Genomic DNA, 16,613 nt, shown 5'->3' with positions numbered 1-16,613 from the left:
AGAATCCCAGGTCCCACACCAGAGCTACTGGATCAGAATCTGCATTTTGACATATTGCCAGATGATTTATTGTATGCGCATTAAAGTTTGAGAAACACTAGTCCAAGTCCCCATAGAGAAGGTTGACAGTAAAATTCACTGCATTTAACTCCATAGGTTAACTTTGGTGATTACAGAAAATCCAGGTGTAAATGACCAAAACAAACTATCCCACCCTATAGTTCAATATAAACACTACCATTTTACTACTGGCTCTTCATAGGCTATATTTACAGAGTGATGGGATCTAACTTCAACTTCAGAAAGACCAAAATATATTTTTAAATGTAAAATATTCAGGGGCACCTGGGTGGCTCAGTTGCTTAAAACTCCGACTTTGGCTCAGGTCATGATCTCGCAGTCTTTGAGTTCGAGCCCTGCGTCTGGTTCTGTGCTGACAGTTCAGAGCCTGGAGCCTGCTTTGGATTCTGTGTCTCCCTCTCTCTCTCTGCCCCTCCCCCTGCTCACGCTTTGTATCTCTCTCTCTCTCAAAAATAACATTAAAAAAAAAAAAAGTAAAATAAAATATTCATAAAAGCATTCTGAATTCTGAATAAACACATTTTAAGATCAAGTCAAGAAAACATTTTTGGGTCTTCTGTGCCCAACAGCAATTAAAATCATTTACATATGTTAAACTCTTATTTAAATATTTTGGCCCACAAGAATTGGTCTAACAAAGTGCTGGCTCAGTTTATGATGACCGTGCGCTTACACTAACAAAACACACCGCAAAGGAAAAGTATGATTGTATATACAAAATGTATTAATTTTAACTGTTCAACAAAAATATTAGATCATTCAGCAGTTACGATTTTGTTAGTGTAATTCACCTATAGAATATCTGTTTTTCTTCTTGAACTCAGTGACCCTATACATTTCATGCTTGTTTCATATAAAAAGATTAGATACTATTCCTGGAAGCAACGAAAACAAAATTAACTAATATCCAAAAGAGCCACTAACACATAAAGTGACCTTGATATCATCTGCTTAAGGGCTATTCTGATAGAATCAAAGCTTGAACTATGTTATTTATTGCTCTGTGTTATCTACCTATGGGCCATAGAAACCACATTCAAAGAATGTGATGCAAAGTGGATTACTGGGTGTGTATGTGTGTGTGTGTACACACATATATATTCACATACATATGTATGAAGGTAAATGTATATAGGATGTGTATATATGTATGTATATGTATATGTATATGTATATGTGTATATATATATATATATAGGGTTTGGCCTACTGGGCAATCCTTATAATCTCTGGGTTTCTGATATGACCTAGATCACAGGTAGAGTCCTCCTTTAATCTTTCATGGTTTCAGGCAATCCTGAACCAGAGTCAATCACGTACCATGAGGTATATATCAGTGCCAGTGTAGGTAAAACATTCTAGTGCATGTGGACTATGATGACCATAACTTAAGAGAACTACCATCTGAAACTCACTGGCCATCTCCAATTTTAGAGGTGTATATGCTGCTACCTTATAGTCCTCTGGGTCATTAATACAATCAATCCACTGGTCTTAAAATACAGTCCTCCTTCTAGTACTTCAAATTCTAATCATTTCTATTCATATATTAATCAACATAAACTCTCTCTATATATACATACACAATCAGGGGAAACACAAAGAGCGATTTGTAGCTTATACCGAAACCACATTTTATCATTTTCTTATTAACTATTGCAAAGAAAAGAAACGATTACCTACAGTATGAATTCATTAAACAATGTCTAAGCAAATGGAGAACAGGGAGAAATAGTCAGGCCCTGTTCTTCTACTGGAGTGGTTACTCTCATCCCTCTCTAGAAATGCAAGATATTTTAATCCTTTCAGATTTCAGATATGTGATCAAAAACCTGTATCCATTTTTCCTATCAAAATTAAAAATCCTGTTGTTTGGTCTCAAACTACTTGGATTCCTTTGAAAAAATAAATATAACAGAGCACCAGCCAGTGAAATAAGATGTATATTAAAGAAAAGAAAATCTTGAAACCACTTGATCTCTAAGCTTTAGGAGTCTAATAAAGATAGTTTTTTTCCAGACGTTATTTTCGCTAGCAAGAAACTTGGATATAGAGGAGTTAAGAAGAACCCAAATATATGCTGAAGAAATGTAATTGTTTAAAAAATCCTATTATGCCTTGGATGAATTAATGAATTAAATTAAAATTTTAGAAGTTGTTTCTTCCTCAATTCGACTAGCATCTGGCATGACCAAAGTTGGATTAAATCAAAGACTTGGTGGGGCTTTGAATTAACATCAGATGCTAGTGCTCATCTCCACCCAGTCACCCTTTTATCCTCTAATGTGTCCCTGGAAAATGGCATGTTATCCAGACAACGCAACCTGTTGACAAAGGCAGATACATACTGAACTTTACATGATCATTTCACCATAAGGTCACTATGTTCCCCTCGTAGGACTTAATGTGCTGAAACAACTTCATTATATAACACTCTAGGCAGCTATAAAAGCATGAGCTTGGTCCCATACCAAATTTAGTTTCACTGAAAAGTACAGCCCTTATCTTTGGACACCATTAAATTGTGAAATGGGGCTGATATGTATATACTTTCATATTACCTTTATACCCTAGGATATCAATTGAACCAGAATTTCACTATATGTAGAATCTTGCTTGTGTTACTAGACATTAATATACTCATATGAATATAGCAGAGGGACATTCTTTCCAAATTATTCTTTCCAATAATTTTAGTTCCTTTTGAACGGCAAAGTAGTTTGCAGCCTCTATTATCTACAGAGGAAATGATTCAGGCCAGATGCCAACTGGAGGTGGCCCAGTCCATTTTCAAAAAAGAAAAGGTGGTATATTTTTAATGACCGCTCCCAGTGACCCCAACTCTGATCTAATAATAGCCTGGAGAAGATGAAGATAATTTTTCAGATTTTTAAAGCTCAAAGCTTAAGGGATTTAAAGCAGTGCTATCAGAGAGGAAGGAGTAAGCCTAATACCAGCCAACTGACTGGCTGTCTGGATCTGATGACCTAGGGAACATAACAGGAAACTCTTACCAAATAAGCACATATAAGGAGCTAAGTGGCTTTGATATCTGATGCAAAGAAAATGTGTCCAGTACATACAAAAGAGAAGAGGGTTTATCGAAGAAATGTAAAGCCCCCTGTTGCTTGAATGGAGCTAATACAACTATAGGGGGATTTCTCCGTCATAAAAGGAGGAGGTTTCCTTTATCGCCACTGAACGATTAACTTGGGCACAGATGTATGGGACCTCTGGAAGCACTGATCCTGAACACACTGGAACAGAAGGGTTCTACTTTTTCTTCCCTGAACCACCAATGTACAGGATGGACTGAGGGAGGGGCGTGGCATAGGAATCAAAAGGAATATGAAGACAACCAGACGGAAACGACAGTGGTTTGACCTTAACTCAAGAAGAAATGTTTAAAATGGCTAACAGATGCCTCTTGTTAAAGTGTGGCATTGGGGGAGGAGCAGGCCAGAAGAAATTCTGGACAAAGTAGGAAGGAGGTCCTCACGGTTGGGATTTTTCACTAGCAGTTCTTGTCCCACGAAAAGAAAAATGACTCAGAAGGTGCCAAGGACAAGAGGAGTGCCTGGTAGTACCCTCAAGTCTATTTATTATCACTTAAAGACTGACCGAAACGACACCCTAGATAAGCTCCGCTAGCATTTTGCACCCAAAGGCATCAAAAGCCCTTTCTAAATGCTCTTAGGATACCTCTGTGAGGTAGGTATCGTAATTCTGGTTCTTATTCATAAACAAGCTAAGGCACAAATAGAGTCTGAGTGGCAAATGCGATCTGGAATTTCATTTGCTGCAACAAACTTCCTCCATATTGATGTAGGCAACTCAAGAGACACTGCGAGGAAATGTCCTTAGAGGGAGTAGCTTTAAGAGCCAAACAAAATCACACCTCTGGGAAGACCACGCTCTCGAAAGGGTCACTGATGGAGTCTAAGAGATACCTTTCACTTAAGAGTACTAATAAGTGAAGTCCTCTAAAATAAGGCAACCAAATCACCCATGATTATAGGAAAAAGGCGGAAGATATGGTCTTATTGTCCTCCACTACTGAGACCAGAACAGTGGCAATCTTAACAAATCATAAATCCAAGGAACTTTAGTCCTTAAATCTTCGTCTTAATTAGTGCAGTAAGATTCCAAGACCTATATTTTGCTAATGATTTTGGTATTTTGTTCAGATACATTTCCACATCCTTGATCCCAGACAATTCTCTTTTATCATAACCAAATTATCTGCATAAAATGTAGTGCCAGGATCTGAAGCAAACAATGCATCTATGGTCAGCACACACTGGTTCTATATATTTTGAGAAACAGTGAAGTACACAAAGGAACCGTGCAATGTTAGAGAGATGGCATGGACAACATTGGTGGCTGGTCTAACGGAGAATCTAGTGTCCTCTCAGGAAACTGAAGATACTCAAAAGTTGCTCCCCGATTTCTATTAACAACCCTCTAAAAATGAACATTTTCATTTGATACAAATATACAAATTTAAAATAAGTGTGCAGTTCGGAATGGCCTACCATTTTCAGAATGCTTATGTGCCAGAAAATATACAGTCAATAAAAAAATACCAGAGAGGTGGGGACAAAAGGCTCTCTGGATCTGAAGAGCAAAAATGAATATCACTTCAATAGGTAGCAATTCGTGGAGAAAGTGACGTCCCTGGAAACCAGTAGTGCTAAAAGATGGCAGGTCACAAATCTGGTGATGGGGGATAAGATGTATAGTAAGGCCCATTTTCCTGTGGAAGAAAAAAAAAGACAAGAACATTAAGTAATAAAACCAATTCAAATGGGAATGTGAAAGAACGGGATTTACAGTCGGCGATATGGCCTCTGTAAAATGTCTAGCACATGCGTGGCCCCGAGCAAGGCCCTCAGCCATCCAACCAGGTCCGCTGGAGTCAGCCAGAGCTGGTGTAGAGTAGGCAGAGGTAATCAGGATGGTAATATTTTTAAATAACCTCATTACTTAATATTTAACTCTATATACCAGACACTTTATCGGCACTTTCCTTTCATTATCCCTTCATATTCTCACATAATGCCATGAAGTAGATAACATCCTCTTTTTACAAAAGAAGACACCAAGGATCACACAGCTTGCAGAACTCACCCAAGGCCAGCCAGCAGTAACCAGAAGAGTCTGAATTTAAATCCTCGTCTATTCAAATCTAACACCCAGATTTACTTTTTTAGACTGTATTGTCTTACTGTGTGCTGCATCTTAAATTAATGTAGAATGATGGAAAACAAGAGTAAGGACAAATTTCCTGACTTCATTTTGGCTAACTTTATCTTAATAAAAAAATGAAGACAGTTCACTTTATGGTAGATGGACCTCTGATTATACTTATTGGACGTAGGATTCATTTCTCATATCTAAGGAAAGTATTTGACAGAAAACTTGTTTGTCAGTAAATCATAAACAGAACTGTTTAGCACCAATGTAGATAATAATTAGGAAAGCAGAATGGCGGACAGATGAAAATAGCATTGCTTTACGGTACATTTACATTATTGGTTATGACAGAGCATTAAATGTATCTGGTTTTGAACCCAGTAGGTGGCTAAATGTTATCTAAGGGAATCAAAAGCTCTAATATTCTTCAGAGCAGGTGCTCTAGGGCAAGAATTGATCTTGGGACCTTAGCCCGGAAAACAAGAGAATATCTAGGAAAACTTACTTTCTGATTACAAATCTGACCAGATATTAAAAACATTTCTAAAAATTAGGTAGAAACAAATCCTAGGATTGGCTGCCTTTCATGTTATTTGAAAAAAAGTTAAGGAAAGCCTTTTTGTTTTTGTTTTGTATTTCAGAATTGCCCATCAAGATCTTTCATACTAACCAATCCTGTATCCTCAACACGCATGGAAGCTATGCTTACGAAACATGCCTCAACAAATAAATCAACTTTGAAGTTCATCTGAAAAGAAATGGTTCACTATCTGTCTTTAAGATTTCTCCGTTCCATTCGACTACCATATTGTTTTAGGTTTCTTACATCCGCATTAAATTGTGATAAAGTAGGAAGGGCAAATCTAACTCTTAATGCTATGAAATAGAGCTTTTTACATTAGTCTCACACTGTGCAAGAGACTGCCGTGCAATCTATTTTCTCTATTTCTGGAAACAGTCAAAGAACTTTGAAGAATTGTCGCCAGGTAAACTTGTATACTCTTCTTCGACTACATTTATAAGAGTGCTGACTGGCTAGCTCCTTTTCTGAAATCGTCTCCGTACCATTTTGATACCGATAGATAAAAATTACCTTCTAACTACCTTCAAAGGTTCCTTTCATTCCCATAAAACTTATGTCACTATTCTAAGTCACACAAGACCCAGAAAATAGAAGCCCGCTGAGACCTGCCAACAACAAACGCCACATCACACCTACTATGTGCAAGGCATGACTGAACATGCCAGTAAATTAACCAACTCCATACTTATTTCCTTTTCTCTAATCATACTTTCAATTCTTCCTAGCAAGAGAAAATGTTTCCTTACAAGGCAATAACCAACCACCTATTGGATCTCCACCTCAGTGTTCCATGGGCCACCTCAAACGCAGTGTCACAAACTGAACAAACACACCGCCTGTCTCCTCTCTCCCACTCCAACACTGCCCCCACCCCCCATGCTCTTCCTCCAAAATGCCCCTCTGGGGTGGCGGCCACGCCATCTACCCAGTCTCCCACGGCGGAAGCTCTGGTAGTCACTTTAGGCATCTTTGCCCTTTCATCTTCCTGAATGGCTTCCTCAGTCACCAAATGCTGTGGGTTTTATTTCCTAAAATGTCTACTTCTAAATCTAAGATCTTCAAGCCCTTGCCATGAGCACTGCTGCTGCCCCAGCTCCAGTCTCCTTTCTCCTCCGATCCTCTACTCGCCTCTTCCTTGTCTCCCTGCCTCTAGTGTTATCCTTCTCCAGTCACGTTCTGCACTGTTGCTTTTGCCATGGTTCTAAATAGAAATATAATGGCAGTTCTCCCTTGTAGAACACTCCCCACTGACCACAGAGCCAAAGTGCTGCAAGTAACATGTAAAGCTCTAGCATCTAGTGACCTGCCCTCTGCCAGCCCTTTCCACATTGTCTCCTGACACCTTCTTTAGTTTCTCCCTTTTTTTTGTCCTTCTCTTTGGCCTTTATATATAGATGGCCTGATATCTCAATTTTAGAAAGCTCTAGTACAGGCACAGAGAGATGATCCAATGACCCAAGTGTTACATTATAGGTTGTTTTATTAAAATGTAATTAATCACATCATTAATTAGGCCTGCATTTGATATGCAAAATAGAAGAAAAAACCTAAAACAAGCACACAAACAAAACAGACAGACAAAACCAGGCTAGAGTGTGGTGTTGATATTTAACGAAAGTCTGTTTTATGGGCCCCTAAGATTATAGAAAATGTGTTGGCTTAAAAAACAGTCGTTTGGGTTTTCTAACCAATGCAATCCAACTTGTATGTTCTACCCCAGAAAATGTATTATAAATCCAGACACTAGCTTTGAACTGTCATTCCAAATTTTTGATCTCAAAATGTCTTTTAGTATCTTTCCTTTTATTTCCCGCTATCCATTTTTTTTAAATATTAAGAAGAGTGATATATAGTTCAAAAGAATAATGGGGCGCCTGGGTGGCGCAGTCGGTTAAGCGTCCGACTTCAGCCAGGTCACGATCTCGCGGTCCGTGAGTTCGAGCCCCGCGTCAGGCTCTGGGCTGATGGCTCAGAGCCTGGAGCCTGTTTCCGATTCTGTGTCTCCCTCTCTCTCTGCCCCTCGCCCGTTCATGCTCTGTCTCTCTCTGTCCCAAAAATAAATAAACGTTGAAAAAAAATTAAAAAAAAAAAAAAAAAAAAGAATAATAATAAGGTTATTTTCTACCCCAGCAATCTGCATGAACACAAATTGGTATTCTTCCCCCCCTTCCACATATTCAACAATCTTTCTATGATCCAGCTACTCCAATTACAAATCCTCTCTGCACAAAAGCCAAATACGAAATTTTATTAGTCATTAGAACACATTAAATACTTTGCTCTTCACATAAAGGAACACAGGAATTATAGCTGAAGTTAAAGAAATGGTGGAGAGAAAATGTCTTGTAGAATATTTATTTTGGTGTATACATGCTGTACAATAATTGGGGAAGAACAATCCATTTGAAGCTTAATATAACCTTCAAATATATTCCCTGATTCATGCATAATGTTACGTAATCAGCAACAGTTAAATAAGGAGACTGATGATCTTTTGGCCAAGCATGTTACTTACTTTTGTTTTGTTTTTAACTACTAAAGCGGTAGTGAGAATAAACACAATGCGATGGATAGAGCTTTAATGACACTCAAGAGTAGCCCTTTACTAGTGTTTGATATATTCACAAATTCATCTAGAAGTAATAATAATACTAGTGTTGCCTGTTCTTAAAAACATTAGATAAACTTTCAGCAAAATGAAACTTGCAGCAGGGTAAAGGCTAGGCTACCTTGTTTGAATTAATGCTGAAAATGTCAGACACCAAGAGATTCTTCTAACCTTACTTATGTAGATAAAAAGCGATTCAATTTTAAGGAAATTCGGCAGAGGTGGCAGAAAACTGACCATATAAGCAAGGGTTGGCTTCAAACCAGCAGAAAAATCTCCCATTGAAAAGTTAACTGAGGAAAAAGCTCTCTTAGGACAAAGCGTTTTCCTAGTTACTGCAGGGAGAGAATGTTGAATGATACTGCCAAGTTTACTAAAACACACGAATTGCATTAATACCATCTTATAATAAAAGGATGCTGTGTGCCTAAGCAGGGCCCCATAGAGCAGTTAAGATACTACACCGGGTGAGGGAGAACTTCTGGAACTTCTTACCCTGGCATCATATTCAAGGACAAAAGGTGGAAAATCAATCTGTTCTGGTGATATGGCAGAAAATAGCTGGTGGAGGCTGTCCACATGGTGGATTTTGTCCTTCAGTCCTGAGACAGAAAAGGTGGTAAAAAACCATGTTGATACCTAATCAATAGAAGAGAAACACAATTTAAGCCAGGGGCCAGTGTTAGAAATGCACAACGTGATTCTGAAAATTTATACTAGAGAGAAACTATTATTTCAAAGTTGAAACTGATGTCAGAAAAAGCTTATAATGAGCCGTATTTGTCAAAGTGCAGGTGGTAGCCCATCAGTGAATTATGCAATTAGTTTAGTGGATTATGGACAGGATGAAAAACAACCACAATGAAAAGGAAACACGCTAGAGCAACAATTACTAGGGAAGGTGATAAGGGGCGAGCCAAGTGTTTCATGAAGCTTCCGCTTCTGTGAGGGGTCTGTATGCTTCCATGTGTAGTGTGTTGTCACATAATATACGCTTCTTACTGTGGGTTGTGGGCAAAAAGACCCCGCATTATTTGGTAGAATAATGGATTCAGTGGTACTCTGAAAATGGTTAACATTTCCAAATCTCAGAAACTCATCGTTTTTCCAAATGAGACTGTGAAGAAAATTTGTGCCGAAATGTGATACATTTATTTTTCATTTGACATTTGGCATGCAGTCTTTCTTAGTCAGAGTGAATCTTCTGTGAACGTGAAGCCACCTTTACTCATTTCAGTTTACAACATGCAAACCCTCTTTAAGAGCCAGTCTGCAAAATTTGTTGCAAAAAAGAAAAAATTAACAGCAAACAATAGTGACATAAACTAGGCAACAGCTGGAACTCACAAATTATTGTTCATCGCTCTCAATTGCTGATCTGATCAGTCATGTTTATCAATGGCTTACACAACGGCTCTGCGCAGTAGGTGCAATATTGTCGCTATCCCCATTTTATTTACAGAAGGAAATGTGCATGCGAACGTGTGCCCTGGGACAGTGCGCTACAAATGTACAACTGGGCACGTTACAAATACAGGACACTTTGGATATCTGCCACCGATGCCAGTCATTTTGTTAATGTCTTACCACATTTTCCACTGGCTGTCCAAACCTTTCACGTATTCTAGGCCCCTAATATGACATACCTCCTTCTCCTTCACGCTTTCTTACAAGAAAAGGCATGAAAGAAGAGAGACAACGCTGCACTGACTTATCAGGATCCTGTCCAGATTTGCAGAACTTGGTAGAGACTCATTTTCAATCATTATTTCTCCCTTCCAGCTCCAGATTACCCCTTCTATTGAGTTCTTAATACCAGAAATTTACACTGCATTTAGAGCACTTATTCCTGCTTCCTAGGATTTCAGTTTCTTACGTCCGTTTCTATAATTTCCCTAGTACTTGGCAGACAATCATAGAATAACAGCCTAATGTTTTGTGAGACACAGACAGAACCAGCATTCTCAAAATATTTGATAAAGAAAGAATAAATAAAGATAGGACTTACTTTACAATGATTTTTACAGCTTGAGTCACTATTTTATTTTGGCTACACTACCAATGACTGGCATAAGGCCTCAAGTATTAACATCAGCCTCTCCGCTACCCTCTCCCCCTGCCCCAGTATTACCAAGTTTATTTAAAGGGGGGTGTTGGAGGGGAGGGGAGGCATTTGGCCTTGCTAGAACTAGGCGAGTTAATTTAAATCAAATTGAATAGTCACTCAATTACATACCCCCAATCAGTTTTTGACATCAGTTCCTTTAAAGTACATGCTGTTACATACCTCACGAATGTAAACTTCTGCAAACTAGGTTAGTGAAACTTGCAGATTAGAAGAAGCTCTCAGACTGGCCACAGAGGTAGCTAATAAACCAGTTAAGAGCTATGGAGAGGTCACAGACATGTTACAGATTCCAGAAGGAGCTTAAGAAAATTAGAAGATTGTAGAGTCTGGACAGAGAAGAACCAGAAGGCTGTGTTACGACAGTAAACATTTATGCAAGGCATAAACATCTGCTGGTCATCTGTGTCCTAAGCATTGAGTTGTATGTCAAACAGGAAAACAATGATAGAGCCGCTCCTCTAAAGGGAGCTTAGAGCCTAGTAGAGGAGCCAGATTATAAGCATGAGACTAACAACTAGCTAAGGCAAAATGTACTGACTGTAATGAATGGCCCACAGAGACACGTGACTACCTATGTATGCAAGGAGCCCCAGCCACTTGGAAAAAGGGAGAAACATACAGAGCTATAAGGGCCTATGCAGAAGACTTTTGTGCCATTGTTCTCCTGCCTCAAAACCCTTTTACATGCTGCTTTTATAGTCCTGACACCCTTTCCCTCAATTCTTTGCCTGGCTAAGTGTTCTTCAGAGCTCAGATCAAAATTCACCCCAATGAGGAGGCTTTCTTTTACCACCCTCCACCCAAAGCGGAAAAGGAGCCTCCTTCTAAATGTTCCAACAACACTTTGTTTACTCATGTTACTGCAAAGCTAGCAATAGTATTATATTATCTGATTCTCTAAATAGACTATAAACTCCCTAATGTGGGGAACGTCTTATTCAATACCATATTCATAGCATCCAATTAATGCCCAACCAAAAAAGTAAGGAATTCAATATGTTTTAGAAGAATTAACAAATGGAGTAATAAGAGTTTCTGAGCTTATTACTTTAATACTGTTTAGGGCTGGTTTAATGTTTCTTCATTCTACAATAAAAATATATTGCCCTTCAATCGGTGCCTCAGTTTCTTCATCTATAAAATCAGCAAATTAGACTTAAATGATCTTTAAGGTCCCTCTTAATTGTACAGTTCTACGAAAGCACTCCTGCATATGCCACACCAGACCAACATGGGGGCGGCGGCAGTAAACTCAAAAAGACGGTTGGATTGGGGAAGTTCAGGCAGCGATCTGTGAAAGAAACACATTTCTCTGTCGCACTTTCTGCCGTTACCTTCTTCACATCCTCCATGTATTGCAAGAGAAAATTACTCAAAGTAGATAGAAGTAGAAACTCAGTTCACTTCTGCTCAGCAACCTGAGCAGAAAACTCAAGAACACTGTCTTCACGTTTTAAAATTTTAACTTTTATATAGCTTAACTTTTAATTTTCAATTATTTATAAGTCATATACATTTACATAGGTAAATCTGTATTACTTATTATCTACTATTTTAACAAACTGAAAAAAATGTAAAACTTGAAAAAGGACTGCTTTGATATTTTGTGAATGCCATAAATTCTTTCACCCAATTATTCACAAACGCAAAGCCAAGAACACAGAATCACAAAACAATATAAACCAGAAGACTGTTTACACACGTATGCACTAATCAGTTGGAGCCAGAATCAATGGTGGGTTTAAATTCTGTTACTTTGCCTTGTATTAGTAAACTTCTAAGGAGAAAAAGAGTAGTGATTTATATGAGCAGTCAATTTATTACCACTTTGGGTGGAGTGGCCTGGAAAAGATCTGAAGAGTATCAAAATCAGAACAATGTGATTCGATTGTTTTATTAGCCCTTGATTTCATCTCATTATTTTATAATTACAAACACCCCATTTAGAGTTCTTGACTTAGTATAAAATAATGGTGGATTTCATTACACATGGGTTTTATTCTCTCAATCCTAATTTTCCCCATCCCAAAATGTTATGAAGAGGTAATATAACAGTTTTCACTTTATTCATCTGGTCTTCAGCCTCTGCCCAGCCTGCCACTGACTCCTATCTGAAACAGTTCCAACGTGTGACAGCCAAGGCTAGTGGCTCTAACTCTGAAATTTCTGGTAATGTGTTTCCATCAAAGTCACAGGATGGATAGCTATTTATAGATTTTCTGTGTGGAGGAGGAGGGACTAAAGCCATATCTTAGCAAACAGTGGCTACACATTTTTATAAGTCTGGTATAAAGGAACACTATTCTGGTAAGTCTGAATTTGTAACAAAAGAAAATTATGAAAATGTTCAAATAGTCACTAAAGTTGGAAGGATTTTACAGTGAATACCAGCATAGCCACCACTCAATCATTAACACTTTCCTTATGTTTTCTCTATCACATATTTATCCATCCGTCTATCCATCTGTGGATCTTACGTTTTTGCATTTGCAAGTAAACTGCAGACATCAAGAAGCTGTCCCCAAATACAGCATTCATCTCTCTAACTAGAATTCAACGTTCACTCAGTTTCTTTGCTATAAAATTTACATTTGATGAAGTGCACAGATTTTGTGTGTACTTTTACTGTTTCGCCAAATGCACACACTGGAGAGGCAAAAACTCCTATTAAGTTAGAAAACATTTTCATCACCCCAGAATGTTCCCTCATACTCCTCTTCCCTTATGGCCCTCTCCATGGAGGCAAACAATGTTTTGATTTTTTTTCTACCATGGATTAGTCTGGTCTGCTCTAGAATTTCATATAAATGGATTCATACAGTACAATTTTTATGTAAGGGTTCTCCTACCCAGCTTAATGTTTTTAAGATTCTAGCATGTGGTTCTGTCTATCAGTAGTGTGTTCTCTTTCACTGCCAAGAAACACTGCATTACGAGAATATACTAGAGCTTAATTATTCATAATCCTATTGATGGGTGCCTGGCTGTTTCCAGTCTTTGGCTGCTATGACTAAAGCTGCTATGCACGTTCTTATAGAAGTCTTTTTCGGCACATAATTTTCATTTCATTTGGGTAAATACTTAGTGGCACTGATGGGTCACAGGCTAGGTATATATTTAGTTTATAAGAAATTTTCGTTAACTCTTTTCAAAGTAGTTGCATGATTTCCAACTCCCTCTTATGATGTAGGAGAATTCCTGTCACTTCACATCACTGTCAGTATTTGGTACTGCCGGTCTTCCAAATTTTAGCTATTCTGGTGGCAGTGTAGCAGTATTTCATTGCAGTTTAAAAAAATGTACCTTTTAAAATATAACTGACATATAATAAACTGCACATATTTGAAGTATACAATTTTTTAAGCATTGATATACACACACACACACACACACACACACACCCATAAAACCATCACCATAATCAAGAAAAAGGACATAGCCATCAGTCCTGGAGGTTCTCAGGGCCCTTTGCCACTCTCCCCTCCCACCCTCCTCCCACCCCCCCCCACCCTCCTCCCTGTCTGCAGGTAATCGCTGCTCTACTTTCCGTAATTACACGTTCGTTTGTGTGCCCTAGAATTTTATACGAATGAGATCATACGGTGTGCATGCTTGTCTGGCTTCTTTTACCAGCATAATTACTTAGAAATCCATTCGTGTTGTGATGTGCATCAACACTTCATCCTTTTTCATTACTGAGTAGTATTCTATTGTATGGATATACGAGTTTGGTTATCAGTTCTCCCAGTGACGGGCATAGGGGGGTCGTTTCCAGTTTGGGGCTACAATACAACCTCCATGAGCGTTTGTGTATAAGTCTTTGTATAGATAGATTTTCATTTGTCTCAGGTAAATACTAGGAGTGGAATGGCCAGATCACATGGTAGGTGTACGTTCAACTCTTTAAATAAACTGCCAGATTGCATTCCAAAGCTTCTGTAACATTTTACATTCAGATCAGCACTGCATCAGAATACCAGTTCTTCCACATTCTCACCAACATTTGGTATGGGCAGTCTTTTAAGTTTTAGCATTCTAACAGGAGTGCAATGATACCTCATTCTTAATTTGCACCTTCCCAATGACCAATTATATTAAACATCTTTTTGTGTGCTTATTTGCCATCTATATATTTTCTTTGGGGAAATGCTAGCACAAATTTCTTGCCCGTTTCTAAACTGAGTTTTTCCTTATTAGTGATTTCTGGGATTCCTTTATTCTAAAGAGAAATCCTTTTTCAGATAAATGCTTATTTACAAAGATTTCTCTCAGGCTGTAGCCTCATCTTTTCACTCTCTTAACCATCTTTAAAAAGGCAGAAGTTTTTAAATTTGATGAAGTCCAATTTTGTTTATGGGTTGTGTTTTGGTGTTGTATCTAAGAAATCTTTGCTTTACTCAATGTCACAAAGCTTTTTCTCTTATATTTTCTTTTTAGAAGTTTAACAGTTTAACATTTTACAATTTAGGTCTTTGACCCATTTCCAGTTAATTTTTGTATGTGATGCAAGACATGGGTCAAAGTTGTTGTTGTTGTTTTGCATATAGATATCTAATTGTTCCAGCATCATTTGTTGGAGAGAATGTTCTTTTTCCACTGACCTGACTTCACACATTTCTCAAAAACCAGTTATCTCTATACACGTGAATCTATTTCAGGGTTCTCTATTCTGCTCCACTGATCTAGATGTCTACCTTTATGCCAATACCTTGTGCTGTCTTGAGTACTGCAGTTTTAGAATAAGCTTTGAAAGCAGGGAGTGTTGGTCCTCAACTTTGGTCTTCTTTTAAAATTGTTTTGGCTCCATTAAAAAAAAAAAAAGTGGGGAGGGGGTGCCTCGATGGCTCAGTCGGTTTAGCGTCCGACTTCAGTTCAGGTCATGTTCTCACGGTTTATGGGTTTGAGCCCCACGTCGGGCTCTGTGCTGACAGCTCAGAGCCTGGAGCCTGCTTCTGATTCTATGTGTTCCTCTGTCTCTCTCTCTGCCCCTCTACCACTCATGCTCTGTCTCTCTCAAAAATAAATAAACATTTAAAAATAAATAAATAATAAATAAATAAAATCGCTTTGGTTCTTTTAGGTTCTTTGCATTTTTGCTTGTCAATTTCTACAAAAAAGCTTGCTGAACTTTTGATTGGCATTGAATCTGTACATTTAGCAAGCACTGAGATTTTGACAATAATAGTGTCTTCTAACCCCCAAATACAGCATGTCTTCCTTTATTTATGCCTCCTTTCTCTCACAAATGTTTTGCAATGTACACAACTTGTACAGTGTACGAGTCTTTCACATCTTTTGCCCTATTTACCCATAAGCACTTAATAGATTTTGAAGCTAATATAAATAACATTATCTTTTAAATTTCAATTGCACTGCCCGTTGCTAATATATACAACTGACTTGTGAATACTGATCTCAAACCCTGAAGCCCTGATAAAACTTATTAATTCTACTAGTTTTTCTGAGGATACCACAGGGTCTTCTACATAGATGCTCATGTCATCTGTGAATAAAGACAGTATTATTTACTCCTCTCTACATCTAGAGGCATTTTGCTTCTTTTTCTTGCCATATTACACTGGTTAGAACCTCTGGTACAATAATGAATAAAAGTGGAGAGAGCAGACATGCTAAAAACCAACCTAATCCTCCTGTCTCCATTAAAGAAAAATATTCAGTAGCTACTGGGTGAACAAAATATAAATGGATTATGAGATGTGGAGAAATAGTCAAGTGATATCTTTAAGTGCTACAGAAAGAAAAAAATTAGCCACCCGCTAAGCATAACAAAATAGTAGGAATGTTGATATAACAGATGTTATCTGATAAGACTATGTAATCAGAACTTTACTGAACAAAGAGCAGGAAAAGCCTTTCATTTAACTGATTGTTCCAACACTGTACTTTTCTCTTTCCTTCCTTCCTCCCTCCCTCCCTCCCTCCCTCCTTCCTTCCTTCCTTCCTTTAAGCCTGGCCAAACAGCATTCTCATAAGCACTTAATTAGCACTTACTATGC

General features: G+C 38.1%; 1 protein-coding gene across 4 annotated transcripts in view; it reads right to left on the bottom strand.

Annotated features, from left to right (window-relative positions):
- The window catches only part of GDAP2 (ganglioside induced differentiation associated protein 2), an 81,041-nt gene that overhangs the window by 17,011 nt on the left and 47,417 nt on the right, over positions 1 to 16,613 (bottom strand). For 2 of the 4 annotated variants that reach the window (XM_047869462.1, XM_047869463.1), the window contains 2 exons: positions 8,964 to 9,107; positions 2,490 to 4,837 (listed from right to left, as the gene is read on the bottom strand). In XM_047869462.1, the coding sequence (XP_047725418.1) occupies positions 4,790 to 4,837; positions 8,964 to 9,107 (192 nt within the window). In that variant the 3' untranslated portion in view covers positions 2,490 to 4,789. Of the gene's footprint in view, positions 1 to 2,489; positions 4,838 to 8,963; positions 9,108 to 16,613 lie in introns of those variants that run through there. The other 2 variants (XR_007154563.1, XM_047869464.1) reach the window with 2 other exon arrangements.

The sequence above is a fragment of the Prionailurus viverrinus genome, chromosome C1 (assembly GCF_022837055.1).
Source record: "Prionailurus viverrinus isolate Anna chromosome C1, UM_Priviv_1.0, whole genome shotgun sequence".
NCBI classification, from domain to species: Eukaryota; Metazoa; Chordata; class Mammalia; order Carnivora; family Felidae; genus Prionailurus; species Prionailurus viverrinus.
The sequence above is the reverse complement of the archived record's forward strand: the minus strand, read 5'-3'. Positions and strand labels throughout refer to the sequence as shown.